Source organism: Macaca fascicularis, chromosome 1 (genome assembly GCF_037993035.2).
Source record: "Macaca fascicularis isolate 582-1 chromosome 1, T2T-MFA8v1.1".
Lineage (NCBI taxonomy): Eukaryota > Metazoa > Chordata > Mammalia > Primates > Cercopithecidae > Macaca > Macaca fascicularis.
Genome location: NC_088375.1, coordinates 101,115,028 through 101,139,978, shown reverse-complemented (window position 1 = coordinate 101,139,978; position 24,951 = coordinate 101,115,028). Strand labels below are relative to the sequence as shown.

The 24,951-nt window shown below is 54.2% G+C and overlaps 1 protein-coding gene across 19 annotated transcripts; it reads right to left on the bottom strand.

Annotated features, from left to right (window-relative positions):
- Positions 1-499: 499 nt before the first annotated feature.
- IGSF9 (immunoglobulin superfamily member 9) lies at positions 500-19,497 on the bottom strand. 19 transcript variants are annotated; one of them, XR_012434803.1, is made up of 22 exons: positions 19,079-19,497; positions 16,894-17,125; positions 16,460-16,648; positions 11,189-11,341; positions 10,245-10,405; positions 9,890-10,007; positions 8,180-8,321; positions 7,928-8,073; positions 7,691-7,833; positions 6,005-6,145; positions 5,551-5,628; positions 5,300-5,416; positions 4,941-5,091; positions 4,626-4,749; positions 4,182-4,357; positions 3,680-3,930; positions 3,382-3,538; positions 3,108-3,287; positions 2,802-2,844; positions 1,611-2,567; positions 1,222-1,349; positions 500-987 (listed from the first exon to the last, which is right to left on the bottom strand). XR_012434803.1 is itself a non-coding variant. In XM_005541284.5 (22 exons), exons 2-22 carry the CDS (start codon positions 16,949-16,951, stop codon positions 806-808), a joined length of 3,699 nt encoding a protein of 1,232 aa, XP_005541341.3. In that variant the 5' UTR covers positions 16,952-17,125; positions 19,079-19,497; the 3' UTR covers positions 500-805. The 19 variants fall into 19 exon arrangements, 18 of the variants coding, with proteins under 18 accessions (XP_005541341.3, XP_005541345.3, XP_005541344.3 ...); XM_005541284.5 differs by having other exon boundaries at positions 1,611-2,471; XM_005541288.5 differs by having other exon boundaries at positions 1,611-2,471; positions 3,382-3,466.
- Between the last annotated feature and the right edge of the window lie 5,454 nt (positions 19,498-24,951).

The following is a 24,951-nucleotide window of genomic DNA, read 5'->3' as shown; positions in this document are numbered from 1 at the left end:
TAGAATTGTAGAGAACTAAACAGTCCACCTATAGGGCTTAGAGCAGTGCCTGGCACATAGTGAATACTACTATTATTATTACCACCATCTGTGAGGGTCCTGAGGACTCCCCTCCAATATGTGGCATTTGCCCCGGAACACGATATTAGCGTTCACTAAATGTTTGTGGCCTTGAATGCAACATCTTCCTTTGTGCTACCACAATAACCAGCACATAGCTTTATCACAGAACTTATCACATCATATGGCAACTATTTCTTTACTTGTCTGCCTCACTGACTAGAAAGAACTCAAGGGCAAAGACATGTCTTCAAGAACCTTATTTTCTCAGTATCTACTTCAATGGCTGGCCTTTAGTAGCTGGCCTCAGTAAGCACTCAATAAATGCTTCTTGAATGAACGCTGAATGCACCTCCATTCATTCAATAAGATTCTCCTCTTCTTTAAGGGTCCAGGGATTCTCCTGGCACTCTCTCAAAGACGGATAACACACAGAAACATCTTTCAAACTTTGTTTATTCACCTGTAAAAAACTTCACACACACACACACACACACACACACACACACACACACACACACAAGGGGGGGGGCAGACCTAAGATCCCTGTTCCAATCCCCAGACTCACCTAGGGGGTCAGCACATACATTCCATACCAAGGTGACCCAGGCTCACTATCCACTATCAGGGTCTGGGCACCAAAGGGGCAGGCAGGGGCAGTGTCCTAGGTTGAAGCTAGGTCAGTCTGGTTGGGGGCCTCCTTTGCAGGTCCATATGCCTTTTCCCAGCCTCACATTAGGGGTGTTCACAGCAGAGTGGCCTGTTCGGGGTGAGGGACTGGCTGTCGATAGGCTGGTAGCCGAGCCCTAGTAGCATCTCGGCGGCGGCGGAAGGCCAGGAATTCCTCCCGAAGGGCAGCACAGCGGGCCTCAGGGCCAGTAACATGGGCAGTGTTCAGGAGGCAGCCCTCCTCTGGAGTCTTCACACCTGCAAGAGGCGGGCAGGACAATGAGAAGAAGCCCTGAGGTTCACTGAGTGAAAAGGTCAGATGTGAAGCTCGTTAGGCCCTTCCAGTACAGATGGCCCAAGGGGGCAAGGCACAGTCTAGAGCAGAGGAGCCTGGGAGGCAGGGTCTGACTGGGAATAGATGGGTCCTAAGGTGGCAGGGGGGATGTGGGACAGCATGGCCGAGATGCCTGCCTTTCCCTGGGGCTCACACACCTAGCTCTGGCTCAGCTTCAGGTCTGAGCCGGGAGCTGGCCAAGCCCAGGTGCAACGTCTCCAGCAATTCCATGTCCCCAGGGAATTCTGAGTCCCACTCATAGTTCTCATCCACAGATGTGTTCCTCCTGTAAAAAAAGACAAACATATGGTGTGGGTGGAGGAATAGAAGCTGTTCAGAAAAGTCTGAATTCAAGGACCACAAATTCACATTAGGCCATGGGTTTCCCCTGAAAAATACCTGGACCTCAGCAAAAGTTTCTAAAAGGAGACAAGGTTTCCCATTCCCAGGGTGGGAGTGGAGCAGAGAAGGCACAGGGTATTGGGAGAAGGGTGAGGTCTGTGGCAGGACTGAGGCAGAGGTAGGGATGGGCAGGGACTGCTCTCACCTCTTGCTGACTGTCACCACATGCTCCCTTCGGGGCCATCTCTCAGGGCCACTGGCCCAGCTGCTGGTGTCTCCTGGAGCAGGGCTGAGGTAGCTGCCTCCAGCAGAGGGGGCTGTGGAGGGGGGCCGCAGGAACGAAGCGCTGCCTCGCCCGCTGCTCTGGCTGGTGAGGCTGCCTCGAGGGGCAGCAGGGAGAAGGCCTGGCAGCAGCCGCTCCCTCAGTGTCCAGTCAGCCAGGGCTGTGTAAGGGGGTTCTGCAGTGGCCCCAGCCCCTACCACAGCCCCAGGAAGTGATTCCCTGGGTGACACAGAAGGGGTGTCTGGAGGACGAAGGAAAGATGAGGTGGGGCAGCGCCGGGTATCCATGTAATCTGGGGGTGCAGCAGGGCTGGGCTCCTCAAGAGGGGGCCAGTCCCCATCCACATTCATCTCTCGGAAGAAGGGCAGGCTCAGGTACTGGAGTAGGGGTCCAGGAGCTGGCAAGGGACTGGGTGGAGCTGCTGGAGGGGGCGCCACAGGGCTGATGTCTTCAATGCAGAGGGGCTGGGGCGCCCCACTGGGGCTGCTGCTGCTACAGTCAAAGGACCGGGCGAGACACTGGGCTGGAGTCCGAGGTTCTGCCTGCTCCGGGCCTGACCTTTCCTGGGGGGCCGCCACAGTGGGCCCCATCACAAAGCGCCCATCTGGGCCCCGGCAAATGGGCTCCAGGGGTAAGGGTCCCCGGCTAGGCGGAGGATCTGGGTGGGGGCTGGGAGTTCCGGCAGGATCCCCCCAGAGCAGACTGTGGCGCAGGCTGGGAACTGGGGAACCCTGGAGCTTCAGCTTCGCCACGCTGTCAGGACTGCCTGAGCCCAGAGCAGAGCTGGGGAAGGACAGGAGATCAGGGTCTGTGGTAGGGGCAGGTCCCCCTCCCAGGAGCCAGCGTCAGGCCTTGAGAGGTTTGGTGAACAGAGTAGAGCTAGGGAGAACAAGCGAGGAAAGGACCAACAAGGTGGAAGGGGTGGAGGGAAGGCACAGGCCATACTGGACCGGCCTCAGGCTGGGGCCACTGCACACCCCTTCTTACCCTCTCCCACTTTTGTTCCTCTCCCACCCCTAACATCCCCCTAGTAAAGATGCAAAAAAGGAAGCAGAGGATACTGGCATGTACAATGGAAAAGCAGAAGAAAGCCAAGGAGGTGGAGGCACTTACGGTGCAGCTGATGTTCCGGTCGGAGAGAAGATAAGAGGTGGATCTGGAAGGGCACGAGAATAATAGGTGACACAGGCAAAAAACCAGGCCCTCCAGACGCAGACTCTCTCACCCAACACCAAACGCCCAACCCCATCCGGGTGGGAAAAGCGTAGGCAGGACCCGATGCAGGACTAAGAGAATGCACCTGGATCACACAGGAGCGAGGATTTTCCCCCAGGTAGGAGGGGCTTAAGGAGGGGCGGGGCCTTTCGGTGCACTAGGCCCAAGTGCGCAGGAGGAGGGCTGAGGGTGGAGGGGGCTTACCTTGGCGGAGGCGCTTGCGGCGGCGGCGGCGGGCAGCCCTGCGCCGGTTCATGAGGCAGGCGGCCAGAATGCTCACGAGGACGGCCACGCCTAGGAAGCAGACCCCGCCCACCACGCCGGCCAACACAGGCTGGGGCAGGAGACCCGGCAGCTGCGTGCGCGAAGGGTAGACCTCCAGACCTAGGCAGGGGGCCACGAGGGAGGGTCAGTGGACTCGGAGCCCCCCGCCCCCACCCGCAAGCCCTGGGGCTCCTCCCTCACGCCAGGTGCTCACCAGAAGTGGAGACGTTGGCCGTGTTGCTGGGGTCGCTGACGTAGCTGCCTGCGAAGGCCACGAGGCGGAACTCATAGAGAACGTCCTGCGATGGGGATGGAGTGCCAGGAGGGAGGTCAGGGCCCAGCACCGCCCATCCCAGCGGTGCGCGGAAAGACTGTGCAGGTGGGACGGAAGGGTGAGGTAGGATGCGGAGATGAAGAGCTCAAATCAAGATGAGAAGATAGGGTTTGGGGAATGGAGAAGGATGCAGGAGAGGCCCTAGGAGGCTGCTCCCTGTGTTGCCTCTCGCACATACCTTGATGAGGCCTGGTACCAGCAGCTCTGTTTCTGTGCCTGCCACAGCTGGGTCCAGCACCTCCCAGCCCTGGGAGCCTTGCCGTCCTTCCAAGACGTAGCCATCCAGTCTCTTAGGGACCAGCTCTGGGGAATCCCAATGCAGGAGTACCCCCCGGGGTGTCCTCACTGCCACCAGACCCCGTGGAGGGGACAGGGGAGGGGATATCTCTGTTGGAGGAAGCCTGGGTGCAGCTGGCGTGGTAGGAAGCCCTGCAGGGGACAGAAAGGCAGGTCAGAGCAAGGATTCTCAGCGCCCCTCCCCTGGCCTTCCACGACCCCAGTGCCCAACTCTTCTCCCAGAGCCCCTGAAGACAAGCTCAAATCATCTTCCACACACCCCTCTGGACCCTAAGCTGGCCAGCACCTCTGCCCCTTCCCACCCAGAACCTCCCATATCCTAACTTTCCTAGCAGCCCTTCTCCATCCTTGTCTCTGCTGTTCTGGGACTACAAGCCTCTCACCTTCAGGAGCAGACAAGACGATTTCGCTGAAGGGACCACTCCCCAGCTTGTTCTGAGCCAGCACGCTGAACTGGTACTGGGTGTGGGGCTGCAGCCCTGGCACTAGGAGGTGAGCAGCCCCCACAGGCACTGCCAAGGACACCCAGTCATGGTGCATTCGGTCAGGACGCTTGGCCCTGGGAGACATGAGGACACGGGGGGGTACCTCGTTAGCTAGGTAGACCAGAAGATCTGGGGTCCAGAGATCTAACCAACTCCTCTCTGCTCAACCATCCAAGGTCTCAGGACCTTGGCCCTGAACTCAGAATCTGGAAACAGGGAAGCAGAGCCAGGACTGGTGAAGGATAGAGGGACAGAAGACAGGGCAGAAGGCCAGATAGGTTCAAGGAGGAGAGGAAAGGAGGCAAGATTGGCGCAGAGAAATGGCAGGAGCAGGTCACTCACAGTGGCGTGTACCAGACACTGAATCTCTGCAGATAGCCACCATCAAAGCCAGGCTCCCAGGAGACATTGGCACCCTTAGGCAAAGGCACCACGGACACATTGGTGACAACATGAGGGCTAGTGCCTGGGCAGGGGGGAATGGAGGAATGGTGGTCAGGGCCTGAGGGAGTGTAAAGAGTAGCAGGGGCCCCAAGGCCAGTGCCCTTCACCCATCATCATCCCAGGGGTCCCACACCCATGATCCCCTTTCTGGGCCTCCAAAAACGATTCCCATGTAATTTCTCCCAGCCCCTGGCCATCTCTCCAGCCACTAACCCAGCACGTAGACGTTGGTGGAGGCGGCCACTCGGGCCACAGCATTGCTGGCACTGCATTCCCAGTGCCCGTGGGCCTCCTTGGTCAATGGTCGCAGGATGAGACTGCTGTTGCTGTCCACCTGGGCCTGGCCTTGCAGCCCCCGGCCCACCTACAGAACCACTGGTGAGCCCTGAGGACACACGCAGCCACCCCTCACCAAGGGCGCCCCTCATCTCTCCAGGCAGCTCCAGTTCCTCCCCACCCTGCCTCTGACAGCCCTCTCCTTCCCATACCCTCCCTCCCACAAAATGGCTGGGGCACAAGAGGCAGGGGTGAAGTGGGCACGGGTACAGGCAGAGCGGGCTCAGGAGCCTTACCTTGGCCCAAGAGACAACAGGAGGAGGGTCCCCTTGGGCGGAGCAGGGGATGAGCAGCTCCCGCCCTACTTCTTGGAAATATTCTTCCTTGGGCCGCTCTATAAAAGCCGGGGGAGCCTGCAAGCCAGGTCTGGCATTGGGAGGGGCCCTCTCTTACATCACCATCTAAGGTTGGCTACTCCCCCTCTCTGTGTTCCTGTCATGCCATGTCTCACCTCACTCTCTCTCACTCCCCCTAGCTAAACACTCACCAAGCCTGTCTCCACCTCATTCTCTCTCCATCTCTCAATTCTTCTGTGGCTCTGTGTCTGTTCCCCAGTGGGTAGGGGCTGGAGGGAAATGGTGGCATAGTAAGGGCTGGCAGGCTTAGGCAGGACTCTCAGTGATGTACAAACTTCTGCAGAACATTCTTCCTCCCAGAGCCCCAGAGAGGGAGGCAGCACGGTCAAGGTTAGTGAGAGTTGGGGTGGACAGGATATCTTACTTTTGGATGTGTGTGACTGATGTCCCACCTCCCAAGCACCACCTCTGCAGAAGCCTCTGGGATGGCATCAGGCAGCTGCTGCCGTGGCCACCATGGGAAACAGACTTGGAAACCCCTCCCCATGTGTCTGCCCCGCCCCACCCCCATCAGCCTGGCCTTAGCGCCATCTCCAGCCATCTGACTCACTGTCACCACAGGCCCCCACCCACCCCCGGCCTAACCTTGAGCAGCACGCGGGTCACAGGGGAGGGCCCGGCGGTACCAAGACTGTTGTAGGGGGTGCAGGAGTATTCTCCCAGGGCATCCTCGTTCCCCAGGGCGATGATCAATGAGCCTTCTGTGCCCTGGGACCAGCCAGGGAACTGGAAGGAAGAGGAGATGACAGCTAGAGAGAGGAGCTCAGCAGAGACAAGCCCGGGATGGCAGTACAAGAGAGGGGCAGGACGAGAAACCCACAGCTATGCAGAGGACTCCAGCAGCTCCATGTCTAGGCCTGACCCCTCTCCGATCTCCAGCGCTTCCTTTCTCTCCTGCCTACAGAGGGACCCCTCCCAATAGTGTGAGGCTGTGACTGCACAATTCCAGGGGGTGCCACTCACAGAAAATACACTGTGAATGGCCACCCCTGGAGTTGGGCTACATGGGGCTTCCTGCCTGCTGGGACTTCACCTGGCTCCCTTCCCAGCACTCCACAACGAAGTTCAGCGTCTTCCACCCCACACCAGCTCCTATTTCTCTATTAAAGGGCCCACCGTCCTCCTTGCTGAAGTCTGCCTCCACACGTTCCCTCACTCCCCCTAGCGAAATCCTAAGCCAGTCATCCTGAGACGTCCCTTTTGTCGGGGCATGAGCCCATTCATCTTCATGTCGTCCTCTCTAAATCAGACTCCACAACTCTCACCTGGCCATTTCAGCAGCTTCAGAACCCCTCTTCCTATGTCCAGTATCTCCTGCTACATTCCACTGGATAAGCTCAATCCCTGATCACAGCTCTGATGCTATCACATCAATGTTCAACAAACTCCAGCAGCTCCAACTGCCTGCAGACTTTTTTCTTAAACAGTCAACAAAGATAATACTGAGTACTATTGTTGTAGAAGCCCCAGGTACACTACGATGAAAAGATGGCAATACTAGGCCTCAAAAAATTTATAGTCTCTGCAGACAAAAGATCCCAATTGCCTTGGAATGAGGCAATGGTAACCTGGCATTCACAGTTCTGCCTTTTGATGCCAACCTGTCTTTCCAGCTTTCTCTGCACCATTCATGTCCCTACAGGCACTCCAGCTTCCACCCAATTGGATGATCCATGATTCCATAACACATGATTCCATAAACGCACTATACTACTTCCTGCCTCTTGACCCTGGTTTCTGCAAGGGAATGACTGTCTCCTCTTTGAGGCCCATCACCAGAGTCCCAGAATCTGTTGCTGGTCTATCCTCAACCACCCTAAAAGAAAGGCATGAGCTCCATCCGTGGCCTTCCAGACAGTGTTGCTGTCCTCTGCCCAGGCAGTGCCCACTTGAAGGATGGATGCCTCCTTCCCCCTGCCCCCAACCCAGTATCCCACACAGCACCTGGTAAGAAGTGTGTGTTCCCCGGGACACACAATTCCCCAATCATCACACGAAAGAACCTTCAGTTCTGCTTCTTGACTCTTTGCCATCATTTTCCCCAGAGATCATCTCTCTTCTTTCCCCAAAGAAGACACAAAACCACCACCTTAAACCATGGAAATTTTTCCTCAGGGGTTTTAAGTAGTCTCCTATGCAACATGTCTCATAACACAAATTAAATTCACAAAAGATGTGTGTCCCCAGTCACAGAATTGAATTAAACTGAGCTAACTCCACCCTGCTGTCCTGAGCAGAATAACACCAAGCTGTACTGCCCCAAGCCTGTACCTTGTCCAGCTGCAGGGCCTTTCCATCCTTGGTCCAGCTGACAAAGAGCAGTGGGGGGTTGGCACGAACCGGGCAGCGGATCACCCCCGGCATGCCTATGGGCAGGGGCGTCTCAGGAGGCATAGCTGTCACCTGGGCTGGGTCTGGGGGAAAGTAGTGGCAAGTTGGGGGAGAGGGGCTTGGCCTGGCCCAGGGGAAGGGAGCAGGCTGTGGGAGAAGCTGGGGTCAGGAGCTTACAGAGCACAGTGAGGTAGGCAGAGGCTGAGGGTGGATGCAGGAGGCCATTGCTGGGCACACAGGTGTAGCAGCCGGCATCATCAGGCTGGGTGGCCTGCAGCCGCAGGCTCCCGTCCACCAGAATCCGCACCCGGGATTGCAGGCGGCTGCAATGTGGCATGTGTGAGGAGGGGTCCAGGCCTTGCCCAGCCAAGTGGCTCTTCAGAGACTGTGAATTCCCCACCTCCACCCTCCTAATGAGGGTGACCCCACCTAATGTGGAAGACATTGGTGTTGTCCTGGAACCAGCTGTAGGTGAGATTAGCAGGGTATGCCTCAGCGTGGCAGGCCAAGGAAACATCCTGGGAAGCATTGACTGTGCAGTTCTTGGGGGGCACCACGATGACTGGGGGTCCTGTGGGGTGCACAAGGGGAGGAAGGTGGCCTCAGCCCACAGTCTTCCCAGAACCCTGAGGTCACCTCTGCAATCCTTCCCAGCTCTGCCCTCTGGAATCCTAAGGCTCGTTGTTACCGGGCTTTGGGGAACGGAAACAGAAGCTTCCCCCTGCATGTAACAAGAATTCATCCTCTCCCTGAGACCCATTCCTCTTTCCAAATTCTCTCTGTTCCATCAAGAGCAACCCCATTCATGCGGTTCCACTGCCTAGGAATGGTGTGTGTGTTTGGGGGAGTCAGTTTAACTCTGCTCATTTACCATTTGTATCCCTGCTTGTCACCTCTTGAATTACTTCTCTGTCTCTGACCCTAACCCAGGTGCCCAATACCTCACCTCAAGATGCTGCAGCAGCCCCTGACTCCAGGCCCCCCTGTGGCTGCCACTCTAATCGCCATTCATACAGAAACAGCCCCTTGAGCCACAGAACACTTCTGCTCAGGAACGTGCAACAGCACCTGGCTCCTACTACACTAAGCTCAAACCCAGCCGTGTGGACCCCTGAGATCCAAACCCTCCCTACCTGGCCAGCCATCTTTCCATGTCAGCCCTCATGAACTCTTTCAGGTCAGTGTGGGCAGCTGACTGTCCCCCATCTCCATGCCTTTGCTCCCTGCACCCCCGGTCTGGAATGTCCCTCCCAAGGGCCTGGCCACACCACATACCTCCTGCAAAAGCACCTCTGCTACTACAGTTCCACTACTTCTTCCCCTCTCTGGGCCGGTACCGCATGAGTAGTCAGTAAGAAGAGGTCATGATGCGAGCTGACACAACAGAGCACTGACTGCATGCAGGACACTGAGTGCTAAGCACTTTACCTGCACGACCTCATTTAATCCTGACCAAAAGCTTGGCGGTGGGAATTGTCTCCATTTTATGGATGAAGAAATGAAGGCTCAGAGGCAGAGAGATTGTGAGGTGATTGCCCAAGGACAGCAGGAGAGGCAACATTCCCATTAGGCTTCCTTATGCCACAGACGACACTTTAACCATTACCCGGCACTGCCTTTCTTACAGTACCACGGACAGCAACACTTTCCTGTTTCCCCAATTAGTCCCACTTCCCCACAAAGATAATAGGCTCTATGAAGGCACAGTCCAGGCCTTCTACTTCTCAGTTTCCCTTCTAAAGGAAGGATCTTGGCCAGGAATTCCATGTGCCTGTGACTGGGCTCAGCTGGACCTAAGTAAATTCTTGTAACAGACCTGAGAGGTAGACATGAGTCTCTTTATAAAGATGAAGAAACTGGGACTCAAGGAGTTAGCCGGTTCACAGCCTAACACAAACACCCATGTCCTTTCCACTATAACACACTACTAGGCACTAAGATCGCTTTGTCTGCTTACCGAGCCTTTTAAAATTAAGGTACTGGTTTCAGAGCGACAGCCTGCATTGGGAGCCCCCTCAGCTTCCACGGGCCCTGCCCTCAGGCCCAGATCTTCCTATCTTGCTGTGAACCAATTCAGCCATAGGTCACAGCCCCCTTGCATAGGTAACCCTGGAGCCCAGCCCTCCCGCCAGAGAGCACCTAGCACTAGCAGCTGGGTGGCGTGGGTGGCGCTGCCCTCAGTGCTGGAGGCTTGGCAGGTGTAGACCCCAGAGCTGCCTCGCTCTACCCGGCGGATCCGCAGTGTCCCGTTCTGCACCTAGGGAAGGAGTGGGTGAGGAAGAGTCCTTTCCCCTGCCAGCCTCAGATCCTGCACTTCCGAGGCTGGCCAGCAGAGGGAGGCAGCACCCCAGGCTCGGGGCAAACAATGCCAACCCCCTCTCCTGGCCCATCTTCCAGCCTGGCCTTTGCCTCCTCTGTCCTCTGGCCCCACTGCCAGGCCCCCACTTTCCCTTCACACTCTATATGGCTCATTCTATCCACCCCCAGGACTCACTTGCACCTGGCCCTGGCCCTGGCCCTGGCCAAGGTCCTTTCCTCGAAGCTTCCACGTCACACGAGGCAGGGGGCTGCCACGGGCCACACAACGCAGGGTCACAGGCTCCAGTTCCTGCACTTCCAACACAGCAGGAGGTGTCTCCTGGAATTGAGGGGGCGCTGCAAGGGAGACAGGCATCGGGGCCCCAGAGGGGCTGTCAGCGTAAAGAGCAGTGCCCGAGGGCCAGGGAGATGACTCAAGGCTCCAGCCTGCTGCCCTGCCCACCCACCAGCCCCGCCTCATAGGAATGCTCAGCCCGGGGCCACCCTGTCTGCTGTACCCGGGCCAAGTGAGGATTCTATCAACCCACCCCCACACACTGGCCTGGGGTTGAACCCAGGCTGGATGTCCAGAGCCGGCGGGGAGAGCCACGTCCCCTCGGGAGGAGCACTGTTCTGGGAGTGAGGAGGGCTGGGTCCTAGACTCTGCTCTGCCACTAATCAGTGGCATGACCCAGCCTCACCTATGCAGTGGGAATGATTATGACCTCCTTCCTACTTAGGAGTGAGACAGAAATAATAAGGGCCTGGGTGAAAAGGTATTTTGAAAACACAAAGTGCTATGTGTGTGTAAGCTGTGTTTCACTCAGGGCCCAAGAGCCCCCTCTCTCCCACCCACTTCCCTGGCCAGGGAAGCAGGAGGGAAGAGAAAGAGGGAGTTCCTGACACAGAGCCTAGAAGACTGATTGGATTTATATTTGAAGAACTGAAAAGGGCAGGAGTATGGGGGAGGGGTGAGATGCAACTACTAAGTGAGCAAACAAGGACTCTCAGGAAGGGTGGGGCATCAGAGTTGTTTGTGGGATAGAAATAGAACTCCCTCTTCCCCTTTCTCCCACCAGCCAGAGGTCCCCATCCTCCTCCTCCCTGTCCTTCTCCACCACCTGCCCCGCAGCCTCATACAATTGACTGTCAGATGCACCCAGGAGCCGTTAGCAAAATCGTCTTCAGGGATGTGCTGGTCCAGGAAGAACACGCGGCACTCGTACCAGCCCTGGTCTTCCACCCGGAGACCCTCAATCTGGAGAGAGGCCCCCTTCTGCAGCCGGACTCGTCCTGGGGGAGGAGCCCTGAATCAAGGGTGCTGAAGGAACCCCATGGAAGCCCCAATCCCCTGGTCACACTGGTAATTCTTAGAGGTAAGAACAGGCTCAGTCTCTCCCAATTACTCTGAGAGTGTGAGGTCCACAGAGATGCAGATGGGGTTGGGGTCATTCAGGACAGGTCCCTCCATTCAGCCCCTCTGACCGCTCTTGCCGTTCAACAGCTGGGACCCTGTCTACACAAAGAGAAACCAAGGGGACAGCAGGTGGACAAAACCTTCCCCCTGAACTGCACTCGGCGTCCAGGACTGTTGGGGAAGGAGGTGAAGAGCCAGCACGTAGTCTCCTCTGGACTCTTACAGGATCTGGGCTTTTTTTGTAGGGGAAGGTGTGAGCTCCTGGGAGTACTCCTGATAGAGCATTGTTTCCCTGAAAACCTCAGCAGTGTTAGAGGCCCTAGCAGGGGAACCCAGACCCCGCCTGCCAAAGCCCCTAATCCCTCAGGGCTATTATCAGCAGCCTAAGCGCCTTAGGGTGGCCAGAGTCCAGCCCAGCAAGCAGCAAAGTCAGCAGCCTCCTCGCCCCATCCTTTCCAAGCCCCGGGGCACTCAGGCCCCAGCGGGCTGACCACATACAGTTCCACAAAGCCACACAACCACAGCACAACCAGACACCTCAACCCCGCTCTTAGTCAGCATCCACACCACACTGCCAGGCTCAGACCAAGGGTGCCTACCCAAGCCCTCAGCACCCTCCCTGGATGCAATTGTGCACCCCAAACGGCTTCATGGGTCCCTGGCAGTGTAGCCTCGTGATACAGGCACACACTTGGGAGCCAGATAGACCTAGGCATGAGTCCAGCTCGACTGTGTACTCTTTTGGGCAAGTTACTTAACCTCTCTTACCTCATCTGTAAAAAGAAGAGAAACAAAATTAAGGTGGGGTGGAGGAGAGAAATAACGTAGGGAAGGCATGTAGCATGGTGCCTGGTATCACTGGATGCTCAAATAAAAGTTGTTGAACAAATAAATGAGGTCTAGATTTGAAATCAGAAAGCTGCACTCAAGTCCTGGCCCTAGCCCTAAACTGATCACACATCATCTTCCTTTTCTCTCCCTGCATCAGTGAACAGCACCACCACACACCAAGTTACCTTATCAGGAACCTGGCATCTCCTAGATTCCTCAATTACCTCCCGTATCTACTTGCTCATTAGGTTTTTCAAATCCTACCTCCTAAACATTTCCCCTTCTCTGCTGTCCTCACCTTTACACGTGTGGCATGTCTCACCTGGGTTTCTCCAACCGCCTACTTGCAGGTCTCCCTGCCTCCAGCCTCCTCCCCTCTACATCACATTGCTCATCCCCACCTTGACCTCCACTGTGAACAAATGGAACTTTCTTTTTTTTTTTTTAGAGACAGGGTCTCACTCTGTTGCCCAGGCTGGAGGGCAGTGGTTTGATTGTAGCTCACTGCAGCCTCGAACTCCTGGGCTCAAGTGATCCTTCTGCCTCAGCCTCTCAAGTAGTTTGTTTACAGGCAAGTGTCATCATGCCTGGCTAATTGTTTAACTTTTGAAGACAGGGGTCTTGCTATGTTGCCCAGGCTAGTTTCAAACTCTTGGCCTTAAGGGATCCTCCTGCCTCAGCCTCCCAAAGTGCTGGGATTAAGCTGTGAGTCACTGTGCCTGGCTGCATTTTCTTAATCTTATGTTGTATGCAAATGTTGCTCCAAGTCCCTTTGCATAGCGTCCACCCCAGCTCTTCCTAATACTAGAAATTCCGAAGCTGTGAATGTGCTCAGCCCCTGCAATTTGCTTCCATTCTACCTCTAGAGTGATCTATTTCAGAAAGAAGAGAAAAGAAGGATCAAGTTGAGGCAGGCTTTGTGATCTTAGGCAAGAGTCTTTTTGTACTTAGAATGAGTTCCAGGGTGTGGATTCTCTAGGATGGGTGGACCTGCTTAAAGGGCTAGGTGTTGAAATCCCCACCCGGGAGATAAGACTAGGCCTAGCGGGTAAATATTTAACATAATCATACCCTTCTACCTACTGTCAGGATTCCTCAAGAAGGCTAATCTGCCTGGCTGCTGAACCCTGCAGACCCCAGACTGCAACCTCTTCTATGTCCCACATGACACTTTTCATTATTGTGATCTTCTAGCTCCACAAAGAAGGAAGAAGAGGGAAGGAAGATTGAGTGTGGAATACGGGCCATGTAATATTAGGCGTTGTCACCATATTTAATCCTCCCAAGAATTCTATTGTAGCTTAAGGAATTAAAATGTTGTTTCTTTCCAAAATCACATGGCTAGTAAGTGACAAAGCCAGGCTTCTTTCTCCAGACGCAGCATGCTTTCCATGGACACGGGTGTTAGGACAAAGTGCTGTTCAGGGCACTGGGTGTAATCGGTATATTCTCACTTGGGAGATGCTGGTAGCCAAGGGGTAACAGTGCAAATGTTACTGAGAATATCCAAAGAAGCATACTGCGTGTCCTAGCTTTTCTGACAGTTGGACTGCTAGACCTGTAGTGTTACAGAAGAACAGGAAGATCTCCGGCAGGGCAGCCCTGAGTCCTCTTGAGTCCTGGGCCCACCTCCTGGAGGCCTCCCTCCACCTGCAGGGCTAAAGCCTGTTGACTTCAGATCTTCCCGTATGCTGGGGTGTGTGAAGAAAACAGGAGACACAGTCTCTGCTCTCTTGAGCTCTCGGAAGGCAGGGAACCCACAGTCACCTAAATGGGCAAGTTCATGTCCACGCATCCACAAAGAAGTTCAAAAAATGGTGCTAACTGCACCCAGACATTGCACTATGAAGCAAGAGGAGTAAGGAAGACTTCTGGGAAGCTGTGACTGGGCAGAGGGTTAAGAATAAAAGGTGGTGAGGGGAGGTGACTAGAGCAAGCAGGGGAGTTCTAAGTGGAGAATGAGGTCACTGATTTTTATCAAACAACTCAGGGCAGAGAAAAAAATGCACGTCCCTTCTGCTATGTGGGGCATCTTGAAAATCCCAAGAAATACAGCACAAAAGTCCATCCCGCCATTTTGATGAGTTGGTCTAAGATCCACCTTAGGAAAGCTGGTGTCGACTAAGCCTAACCTTCCTTCCGGAGGCCTGGTCATGGGTTCACACCACATAGGCACTGTATGGGCACAGGCCGGGACACTTTACACACGGCAGCTAACTGAATCCTACTCTTTAGTCGTAGCTTGTTTTGTATTGCTTTCACTCCATGGCACTCGTTGATAAATCCAGTCCCCTCTGCTAGATGCTTCTAGAGTCCTCAAAGATGGGAAGCCTTCCCTTCTGTGTGGTCCCTAATCCTCCAACAGTCTCTGTCAGGGTTCCACACACATTCTAGACCACCAGCCCCACAACAGTCCCTGGCCCATCTCCCCTTCACTGCCCAGAGGGTTTATGACAGAAGAGCATTGTCCTTAGCAACCTCTACCTTCTGTTGCTTAGCAACAGCAGTTCCGAGTCCCCTACACAAAGGCTGAGAGGCCCCTTCCACACTGTGAGGCAGTAAAAGGGTTAGTGGGCTCGGGGGTCTCCCTCAGGTCTCAACTCCCTCGGCCAGAGGGCCCGACCAAGAGCTCCAGACTGAGGTAGGGGTGTGAACAAAGGATAGGAGTAGAGAGTAAGTCCCAGAGGCTACTGCTCACAGCCCCTGCAACTCAAGCAACAGCACAGACAGAAGGAAGACCCACAGGTAGACAAAGTTGCTAACCATCCAGTGGCTTCAGGCCTGAGGGACCTCAAGGCAGGACACAAGCTGGAGAGAAGGAAGAGCTTCAAGTCTCCCTGGTGGAGTCCCAGGAAAAGCCCCTCTCTCTTCCGCCTCCCCTTGCTTGCCCTCAGTCAGGCAACATTTTGAATCTGTCCAGCCTCAGCCCGGCAGCCCAAGACCCCTCCCAGGACCGGGCAGGCGGAGGCAGGGAGGGAGGGCTGGTGGGTACAGCCGTTTTTTTCTCCACTGGTGCTAATTGGGGCCCGCTTTCATCCATTCCCACAGGGCTTGTGTAGACACATACACTCCCACCAGGCTGTTTGCCAATAACTGCCCCCAGTTTGAAAATAAACTTCCCTTCTGCATCACCTGCCTGCACCTCCTCCCCTCTCCGCTCAGCCCGCCCTGTGGCAAAGCTCAGCCAATCCCAGGGTTTCCCTCAAGATTCAAACTAAAGAGGGAAAAGGTGGGGGTCTCCCCATCAAAATCCTCCCAGGTGGCCTTTCCTGGGTCTCCCCTCTCTGAAGAGGAGGCAACAAGACTCTCTCTCAGCCCTAGCCCAGACCCGTCCTCAGGGCCTCCTGCACGCTGCCCTCTGAGACCTGGCACTAAACCGCTTAGATTAAGGCTCCATCCGGGATTAGGAGGAAGCAGAGCCATTGTAGCCATTCTAGGGAGCCAGCTGGGGTGCAGCAGAAGGCGCCCAGGGAGGCTACACACGATTTTAAGTCCCAACAGGTGCCACCTAAAGCAGCAACCCAGGCCAGCCCCATTCAGTCACTGACCTTTGGGGAACCTGGGCCCTCCCCAGCCACCCTCTCCGTACACCTGTGCTTCTCTACTCAGAAGCAGGCTGAGTGCCCCTGGAAAAGCAGAGAGGTCACAGCCGCACCCATCCTGCTGCCCCATCAGCCCATTCCCTAGAAGACTTGAATCCCTGAGCTAGCATTTAAGGTGATGGGGAAGGGGGAGAGGGCAGAGGAGTGAGCAGGTAGTAGAGCCAGGACCAAGGTAGGGCCAAATGGGGAGACTACAGATCAGGATGAAGTCTGGGAGGTTTCATGATGAGATCTAGAAAAAGCAGTTACAAAATTAGAATGGATACTTGGAATAGGGCTACAGGATCTCCTTTGGAACAGACCACGTGGAGTCCTAAATAGCACAGCTATAATAGTGAGTGTGAGTGTGTGTGTGTGTGTGTGTGTATAAATGAATGAATCTTTCAATGAATTAACACTGCTTGGGAGCACAACCATGCTTGTTAAGCAGAGTTAAGGCAGCAGGGCTGGAGATGAGATCAGGGCAGGGACAGAGCAGTTCACAGGAGGCCTTGCCCAACTCTACCCAGTCCACCTTTCTTGCTGATACCTGCCTACCTCCCACCTGAGGAGAACTCTTACCCACGTAATCAGGGTCAATTCTGGGAGAGTAGAGGCCAAACTGGATGAAGATGGGAAGCAGGAATCCAAAGCGCAGCCACTCGATGACATGCAGGGGGGGCCGGCCGGCCGGGGGCAGCAGGTCACAGCCCAGCACCACACTCTCCCCAGCCCGGCCCACCACCGATACCACCTCAGGCTTCCCTCGACCTGCATGATGGGTGGCATGAGGGCACAACGGGGGGCCAGGGTCAGTGCTGGGAGGGGAGGTGCCATCAGTATCTCTGTAGGCACCTTAGGACTTTGGGTGACTGGAGAAACCCCCAGTTCAGCTTCTCCAGAACCAGCCCTATTCCTCCCCTGCCCTCACATGCTCAAAGAGGAACCCTTGAGGAACACCCCCATACCCACCCCAAGGCTAACAGGGTGTTCTTGAGCCCAGGAGTCGAGCTTACCGTCAGCCCCCTGGCTGATAACCAGGCTGAGGACGGCCAGGCCGAGGCACCACACCATAGCCCAGCTGGCCTGCTCGCCCAGCCCCTCCTATCCACAGGGGCCCAGATGGAGGGGCCAAGGGATGTCCTTCTGATCAGCTCAGGGAACAGGTTTCAGCTCTCACTCATCTGTACAGTGAGGGCTTGGCTCATGTAACACCCGAGGAAGCTGCTCTCCGGAGAACCACCAGATCTAAATGCAAAGTGCAAGGCAACATGCAGAGTTGGCCAATACTGGAGCCCAGAAGAAACCCCACCATTAGAGAAAGGCACTGGGAAGAGAAAGGAGGGAGGAGCGTAAGTAAGTGGGGGGTAGGGGGAAGGGGGGAATCTTGAAGCCCTGAGGAGTAAGAGCAGGAGTAGGAGTACTGGGAGAATGGTGAGTGCTGAATGCAGAGACCAGAAAGGTGAGGAAATAGGGGAGGTTGGGAGAGCTGGGAAGGTCTTAGGAAATGCGGAAGGATTCTGGGGACGCCTGCTTTCTGAGAGTCTTGAAAAACTAAGCCAGAAGAGAACTGGGGTTCCTTATATACTTGGAAAAAGATTTTTGAAGGAAGTATGGTAGATCAAGACTTTCACGGCCCAGCCTTCTCTTGCTGCTTTCCTTACTCTTGATGCTTACAAGGTATAGCAGCAAGATGGAACCAGTGCTGTCACCTTCACCTCACTGTGACAAATAAGGGCCCTGAGGATCTCTGTTCAGAGGCAGAGAGCCAGTCAAGGGCAAATCCAGGGCCCTTAACCCTCAGAAAGTGGTCCCCAGGACACCCCCATACAATCCCTTGTCCTATTTCCCCGGCTTCTATGAAAAACTCTGGAAGCTGGGGACCCAAGGCCTTTCTCCATTCAGTCTCCCTACACTGCTTTGGCAATGAGTGAGGCACTTGGGAGAGGAGGAGCTGCCTCCCCCACCTGCCGGTATGGGGGGCCCAGGCAGCATCCTCCAGGTCTGGACAGGTCCTGGGGCTGGCAGCTGGCACAACCTCCTCATGATACTGCCAAGCAGCCCTCCCACTGCCAGGCACCACCACCGAAGGACCTCACCCAAATCCCTCCCACTCACTCCCCTCCAATATCTTCGGGGTGGCGAGGTTTGTCAGGCTCTCTCTTCCCCAACCCCAGGCATGGTCCAAAAAAAGCCTGTGAGTCCCTGAAGTGTACAAAATGAGCCCTGGGGCATGGAGGGTAGGAGCTCCTGACAGCCCCACAGATCCTAGGGCAGTCTCAGAGAGCCAGAGGGTCCATGCCAGGGCCCGGCGCAGCCAAGCGGACTCTGCTCTGAGGCCTCCAACCCACTCTTGGCCACAAAGTTCAGGATAGACTATAAGACATCCTCCACAGAGTCTGATCCTTTCCTCTACATAATGATCCTGTACCGTCTAACTTCTGGCAATTCACTAGCAACAAAGCCCCCTGTTTCCCACTGCCTCCAGGCAGCTCTCCCATACTTCCCTGAAAAACCTTTTTCCAAGTATATAGGAACCCCCTAGTTCTCTCCTGGCTGTTTTCCAAGACCCCGAGTAACTAGGTATCCCTAGAATTCCTCCGAGTCTCCTAATATCTTTCCAACTTCCCCTGCCTCCACTATTTCCTCACCCTTCTAGTCTCCTCACACACCACTCCCTCATCCTCCCATTATTCCCTTTCCAGTTATCGCTACTATGCACAGTCCCCCCACAATTCCAGCTTCTGGCACCAGATCTCCAATTGCAGCAGGCCCCCTGCGCTACAAGGAACTCCCTTCTGGTCTCCCCGCCCCCCAGCCACTTCTCCCCATCCTCTCCTGCCGAGAATTCTCCTCCCTGGGATTCTCCTGCCTCAGCTCACAATACAATTCTGATACCCCACCCCCAACAATTCCTTTCTCCCTCGCATTCTACGGTCCCCTGGAACTCCTCCTTTCTCTTAGAACCCACCAAGAACTCCTCCACATTGCCTCCAGAACTCTTGCAGTTCTCCGGGAACCCCCACCCACCCGCCAAGAATTCCACTTCACTCCCCAGAACTCCCCTACTTCTGCTCCCCCAACGAATTCCACTTCTCTCTAGAACTCCCCGCTTTCTCCTGTCCCCCATAACTCCGCACTACTCTCCATGCCCCCGCCAGCACCCCCACTTCTATACCCCCAGTACGCCCCCTCCCTCACCTGCTCCGCACCGCTCTGCTCCACTCTCGCAGCTACACAATAGGGGGCGGACCCGCCTCCCCGCCTCGGACGCCCCGAGCGCCTCCCGTCGCCCTGGAGACCGCCAATCCCCCTCCCGCGGCGGCCAATTGGAGCCGCCAGAGGCGCGTTGAGGAGGGCGGGACCCCTGAGCGGCCTGGGAGTTGTAGTTTCAGGAGGGAAGGGTTCGGCGGCACGTGGGCTCAGGTCGCCCCCTCGTGGACCTCTGCACAGCCAAGCGTGGAAAGGCCGGTGGGTCGCTTCCCGCCGCCGGCAACAGGGGCCGCCGGCTCCGGCCAGCGCTCCAGGGCTGCGGGAGCTGGCCTCTTGCTGTCCTTTCGGCGACCCTCTCTGCTCCCTGAACGGGCGCGCCACAGAGGCGGCAGCAAGGGTTGAAATCTGAGCCTGGGGGCAGGAGCACCAGGAGGGGAGCATGACTCCCCGCCCTCCTCCCAGGGGATCCACCCAGGTTCCGGGCTCATCCGATCTCCTCCCCCATCCCCATTTCCACCTCCACCCATTGCTTCTCTAGCAGGACTGGAAATACCTGTCTGCATTGGCGAGCTCCCAAATCTTGCCCAGGCGCCTCCCACCGTGTGCAGCTGGGGAAGTCTGCTCTGAGCGTGGGGTTGCCAAGTCAGCTCTCGAGGCAGCTCCGGCACCAACGACCCAGAGAAACAGGCCCAGAGGGGAGAAACGACAGATATCCTGACACAGGAGATTGAAAGGGAGGAATGAAATAAAAGATCACTTACTGGACCACTGCAGGGTGCCAGATCCTGGACTAGATGCTTTATAACTCCTGTGTAAACTTCAAGAAACCCTGCGAAGTAAGTAGAGCTCCCGTTGACTAATGAGAAAACTGAGGCTCAGGGAGCTGAAGTAACTTGGCCCAGGCTTTCCCATCTAAGATATGGCAGAGCTGGATTGAGACCCAACCCAAACTTCATCAAACCCACTCCCTAGGAGACATCACCCTCAGACACAAAGATATCTTGCATATCTTGCCCCTCAGAGATTCCACCTCCTCAGCTTGGTGATGCTGTAGGGATGCAGGGTTGGTTTAAGCAATCATTGCCTGTCCAGGTCCTTGCCATTCAGTTGGCTCCCTTGGAAGCCTTCCTTGAAAGTAACATGCTGATCTCATCCCAATCTGAAGTACTGAGACTCAAACCGGGTGCACCATGCATCAGACTCAGAGAATCATTGCTGTAACATCATGAGAGACCCTCCGGGATGGGCCTAAGCACTGCTTGGCCCCAGAATCCCTGGCACATCATTTCTCCATGTAGTCATCCAAGCCCCTACATGATTACATCCTAGTCCAGGAAGCTCAGCACTACTGTGGTACCCATTCTATCCTTAGTAAGCTCTGCCTGCTGGACGGTTCTTCCAGGTGTAAAGGTTTTAGTGCTTTTGGGTGACTGAGATGGAAGAGGCAGGAGCAGTGGGCCAGTCTCTTCCACCATCCCTCCCACAAATACTCCCAAAGTAGCAGCTTTTCAACAATGCTTTTCAATGTAATACACTGATCTATTGATAAAACTATAATGGAAACATGTTAACGAATGCAGCATGGAAGCAAGGCTAGAAGAAATGGTCAAAGAGCGAAGTGGTTTTGTTTGTTTGTTTGTTTTTGAGGCAGAGTCTCGCTCTGCCTCAAAAACTCACACCTCAGGAGTGCAGTGGCGCGATCTCAGCTCACTGCAACCTCCACCTCCCGGGTTCAAGCGATTCTCCTGCTTCAGCCTCCCAAGTAGATGTGATTACAGGCACCCGCCACCTTGCCTGGCTAACTTCTGTATTTTTAGTAGAGATGGGGTTTCACCATCTTGGCCAGGCTGGTATTGAACACCTGACCTCGTGATCCACCCGCCTCGGCCCTCCCAGAGTGCTGGGATTACAGGTGTGAGCCACTGCACCCGGGGGAGTCAAGTGTTTTTTAGTCTTTGGATCCTTACCAATCATTGGGAAGGATCTCCCTCCCCCGTGTTAGAATTGGCCACACCTCTGATCTGAACTGCTGTCTCCAGTGGTTTCTTGAGGATAAACTAATCTCCTTTGGACTTTAAAATAACTTTTTGTTAAATGACATTTAAAATGGTTTTCAAGTTTTAAAAGTTTATGATATGGCCTTTTCTTTCCTGGAAACTTATTTTGTGAGTTTTATTGTTATTGCCATTTTTTTTCTGATTTATATATATATTGGAGATTTTTTGGTAAGAAAAGGAACCTAGTCCTATAACTTGTTCCCTCACTGTGCCAGGAGTGAAAACTGATTTAAAAAATAGTCCCTAAGGTTCAAAACAAAAGATTCTCCTCTAGGTTGTCCTTCATTCATAGTCATTACTCTCTGGGAAAGCATATTCAACCAACGAGGATTCCACCTAACCTAAGTATCAGGCAGCCCCCAAATTTTCTTTTTCTTTTTTTTCTTTTTTTCTTTTTTTTTTTTTTTTTTTTTTGAGACGGAGTCTGCTCTGTTGCCCAGGCTGGAGTGCAGTGGCACATCTCGGCTCACTGCAAGCTCCGCCTCCCGGGTTCACGCCATTCTCCTGCCTCAGCCTCCCGAGTAGCTGGGACTACAGGCGCCCACAACCGCGCCCGGCTAATTTTTTGTATTTTTAGTAGAGACGGGGTTTCACCATGGTCTCGATCTCCTGACCTCGTGATCCACCTGCCTCGGGCTCCCAAAGTGCTGGGATCACAGGCGTGAGCCACCGTGCCCGGCCAGCCCCCATGTTTTCAAATTGCTGACAAGGACATCAGAAAATATTATCTCTCTCCCTCTCCTCCTCCTCCTCCTCCTCTTCCTCTTCCTCTTCCTCCTTCTTCTCCTTCTCCTTCTTTCTTCTTTCTTCTTTCCTTTTTCCCTCCTCCTCTGCTGCCGCGGACGCCACCGCGGCCGCCGCCGCCGCCGCCGCCGCCGCTGCTGCTTCTTCTTCTTCTGCTGCTGCTGCTGCTTCTGCTTCTTCTTCTTCTGCTTCTTCTTCTTCTTCTTCTTCTTCTTCTTCTTCTTCTTCTTCTTCTTCTTCTTCTTCTTCTTCTTCTTCTTCTTCTTCCTTCTTCTTCTTCTTCTTCTTCTTCTTCTTCTTCTTCTTGTTCTTCTCCTCCTCCTCCTTCTTCCTCCTCCTCCTCTTCCTCTTCTCCTTCTCCTTCTTTCTTCTTCTTCCTCCTCCTCCTTCTTCCTTCTTCTTCCTCCTCCTCCTGCTTCTTCTTCTTCTCTCCTCCTCCTCCTCTTCCTTCTTCTTCTTCTTCTTCTTCTTCTTCTTCTTCTTCTTCTTCTTCTCCTCCTCCTCCTTCTTCTTGTTCTTCTTCTTTCTTCTTCCTCTCTCTCTCTCTCTCTCTCTCTCTCTCTCTCTCTCTCTCTCTCTCTCAGAGCTGGGGTATTCTCCTCCTCTTGCTTTTGAACATCAAAACTCCAGGCTCTCCAGACTTGGGACTGTGAGTTTATACCACCGGCCTCCCTGGCTGTGAGGCTTTTGGACTTGGACTGAGTCATACTTTTGCCATCCCAGGGCCTTCAGTGTGCATGTCCTAGGACTTGGCCTCCGCCATCATGTAAGCCAATTCCCCTAATAAATCCCATCTCATATTTCTATATCTGTATCTATCTCTCCTATTGCTTCTGTCTTCCTGGTGTATACCTGATATTTCAGCAGGCCTTGGGAAGAAAGGACCTGAGCTGCTCCACAGCCCCGCGCAAAGGGTATGGTGTGACCTCAGAGAGGTCTGCCTGGCACCGTTAAGCACAGGTGTTCCCAGTCAGCAAGTTTCTCATGGTCTTTAGATAAGCAGAGAATTACTTGATATCAAATGGACCCTGAAAGGTGGAACACGTGGACTTTTAGTAGTAACCACATTTGATGTGTTAACATTGCTTGTACCAATTAAGCATCACATAACTATCCCATATTCTAGAATGGAAAGGGTATCTTGAGTAATCAATAATATGGATGTTGTTAATCAGGTATATATTAAATTATGTCTGAGTTAAAAAAGAAAGAAAACATTGTCAATTCCAGGGACTCTGTTGACTACATGCCTGTAAGCAGCAGTCTTATTACCAGATCAGTAAAGAAGTGTGGTTTCTCATGTATTGTCATTTAACTTTTTGTGTGCCTGTCTTCTGCCCCAGTGAAACACTAAGCCCCACAAGAGTGTTGATATTGTCCTGTTTGTCTTTGAATACCCCCTTCAGAAAGGCCCCGCTTACCTTTCCAGCCTGGTTTCTCACCTATCCCTTTATCGCAGTGTGCATGGCTTTGCGGGCCTTAGAACTACTGTGCTCTTTCACATATCAGTGTCTTAACACTTAGCTTCTGTCTGGCTAGAATGCCCTTTTCGCCTTTCCCCAGACTTACTGCTGATCACAGGTCAAATTTCTGTTGATCTGTTCCCTCCAGGACACCTTCCCTGACTCTTCCCACCATGCCCACACCTTCACCCCAGCCCTTTTCCCACCTTGTTATTATACACACTCCACAAAACATTCCTTGAAGGCAGTGGTGTCTCTTCGGCCTCCCCAGTGCTTGCCAAGTTCCTGGCACATTGCAGAGGTAGAGGCCTGTGCCTCTCTGAGTTTATATTCAACTTTCTTTAAGATCATATCCTTCCTCTTCCAGAGGCTCGGCCTCTTTTGAGGCCTCAACCCTTCTCTGCTCAGAGATTGGCTGTGAGAAGAAGGAACTTTGCCAACTTCCAGGGAAATCCCTGGGCCTGTCATACATTCATTCCTTTGTTTATTCATCCTTTTGTTTACTTTCTATTAATTCAACCCTGCAATAACATGAGAAATGAGCTGCCCCTTTGTGTGCAAGATGGACTCAAGGTAGCCTTTCCAGTCAGTCCCCGGCCCTGCAGCGGTGCCTCCTAGGGAAGATATAAAAGGAATCGAAGGGATTGGGGGCTGCCGGCCTTTTTTGGAAGCAAGACTGCTCAGGGCCTAAGGGATGCCCAGAGAACCAGCCTCAAGCAGGGACTGCCTTCCAGAGGGACAAGGGCTCAGGCCCTCAGAAAGTAGAGGGGACCAGTTTACCAGCACTAAGAGCTCTTGGGGCTGGTTTCCCAACCTTACTACCTCCTTCCCAAGCCCCAAGGGGCTCCATCTCCTGCACAAATACCTAGGGAGACCCCTACTCTTGGCTTCCGGCCCTGCCCCATGCCGCTCTCAAGGCCCTCCTCCTGGGTGGTCTTGTGCCAGCCCATGTGTCCTACTTTCCTAAAAGGAAGGTATCCTTGGTCTCATTGGTTGCCCAGTTGAATGTATTCCACTGACCCCTGCACAGACTTCTTGTTCCTTTTTTGGAAGACACTTTGGAGATCAGCATCCTCCCCCTCAAAAACAAAGAGGAAGAGACCCACAGCAATGTCAGGCATGCCTCCTGCCACGCAGTCCTCTCCCCACCCTTCAGATGCCTCTTCTGAAACTCCCCAGGGCCCCCAACCCACCCTGTCTCTGTGGCACCAAGGCACTTGCCTAACTCTGTCTCTGTGGGAGCTCCAAGCTGCCTCTCTGCCTGCTTCTCTCTTCCAGTGTGCACTTTTTGGAGAAAGGGGCTGTGGCTCAATGGAAGTTTGCTGAACACAGGGTCACAGGCCAGAGGCAAGTGGCAGATCAAAGCTCAGAGCTCCAAAATGTCACCTAGGCTCCCCGCCATACATCACAGCCTTCATCACTTCCTGCAATTCACCCACTGAGTACACCTCTCCTGTCAATTGGGTGTTTTCTAATTCTCTCCCCAGTCCCCGCTCCCCCCTAACCCCCTGCCCCATGGCAGCTGCATAAGTAATATCCACAAGATCTGATTTGGAGGGAATAATGGAGACTTGGGCAGGGACACATTAGGCCTGGG

What these genes read in the sequence shown, in the direction of transcription:
- IGSF9 (XM_005541284.5), bottom strand. Translation starts at nt 16,951, where the DNA reads ATGGTGTGGTGCCTCGGCCTGGCCGTCCTCAGCCTGGTTATCAGCCAG. An exon ending in CACCCAGCTGCTAGTGCTAG is followed by an intron (nt 8,322 to 9,889) that starts GTGCTCTCTGGC and finishes TGCACCCCACAG; the next exon opens with GACCCCCAGTCATCGTGGTG. An exon ending in GTGGTGACAGTCAGCAAGAG is followed by an intron (nt 1,350 to 1,610) that starts GTGAGAGCAGTC and finishes CTTTTTTTACAG; the next exon opens with GAGGAACACATCTGTGGATG.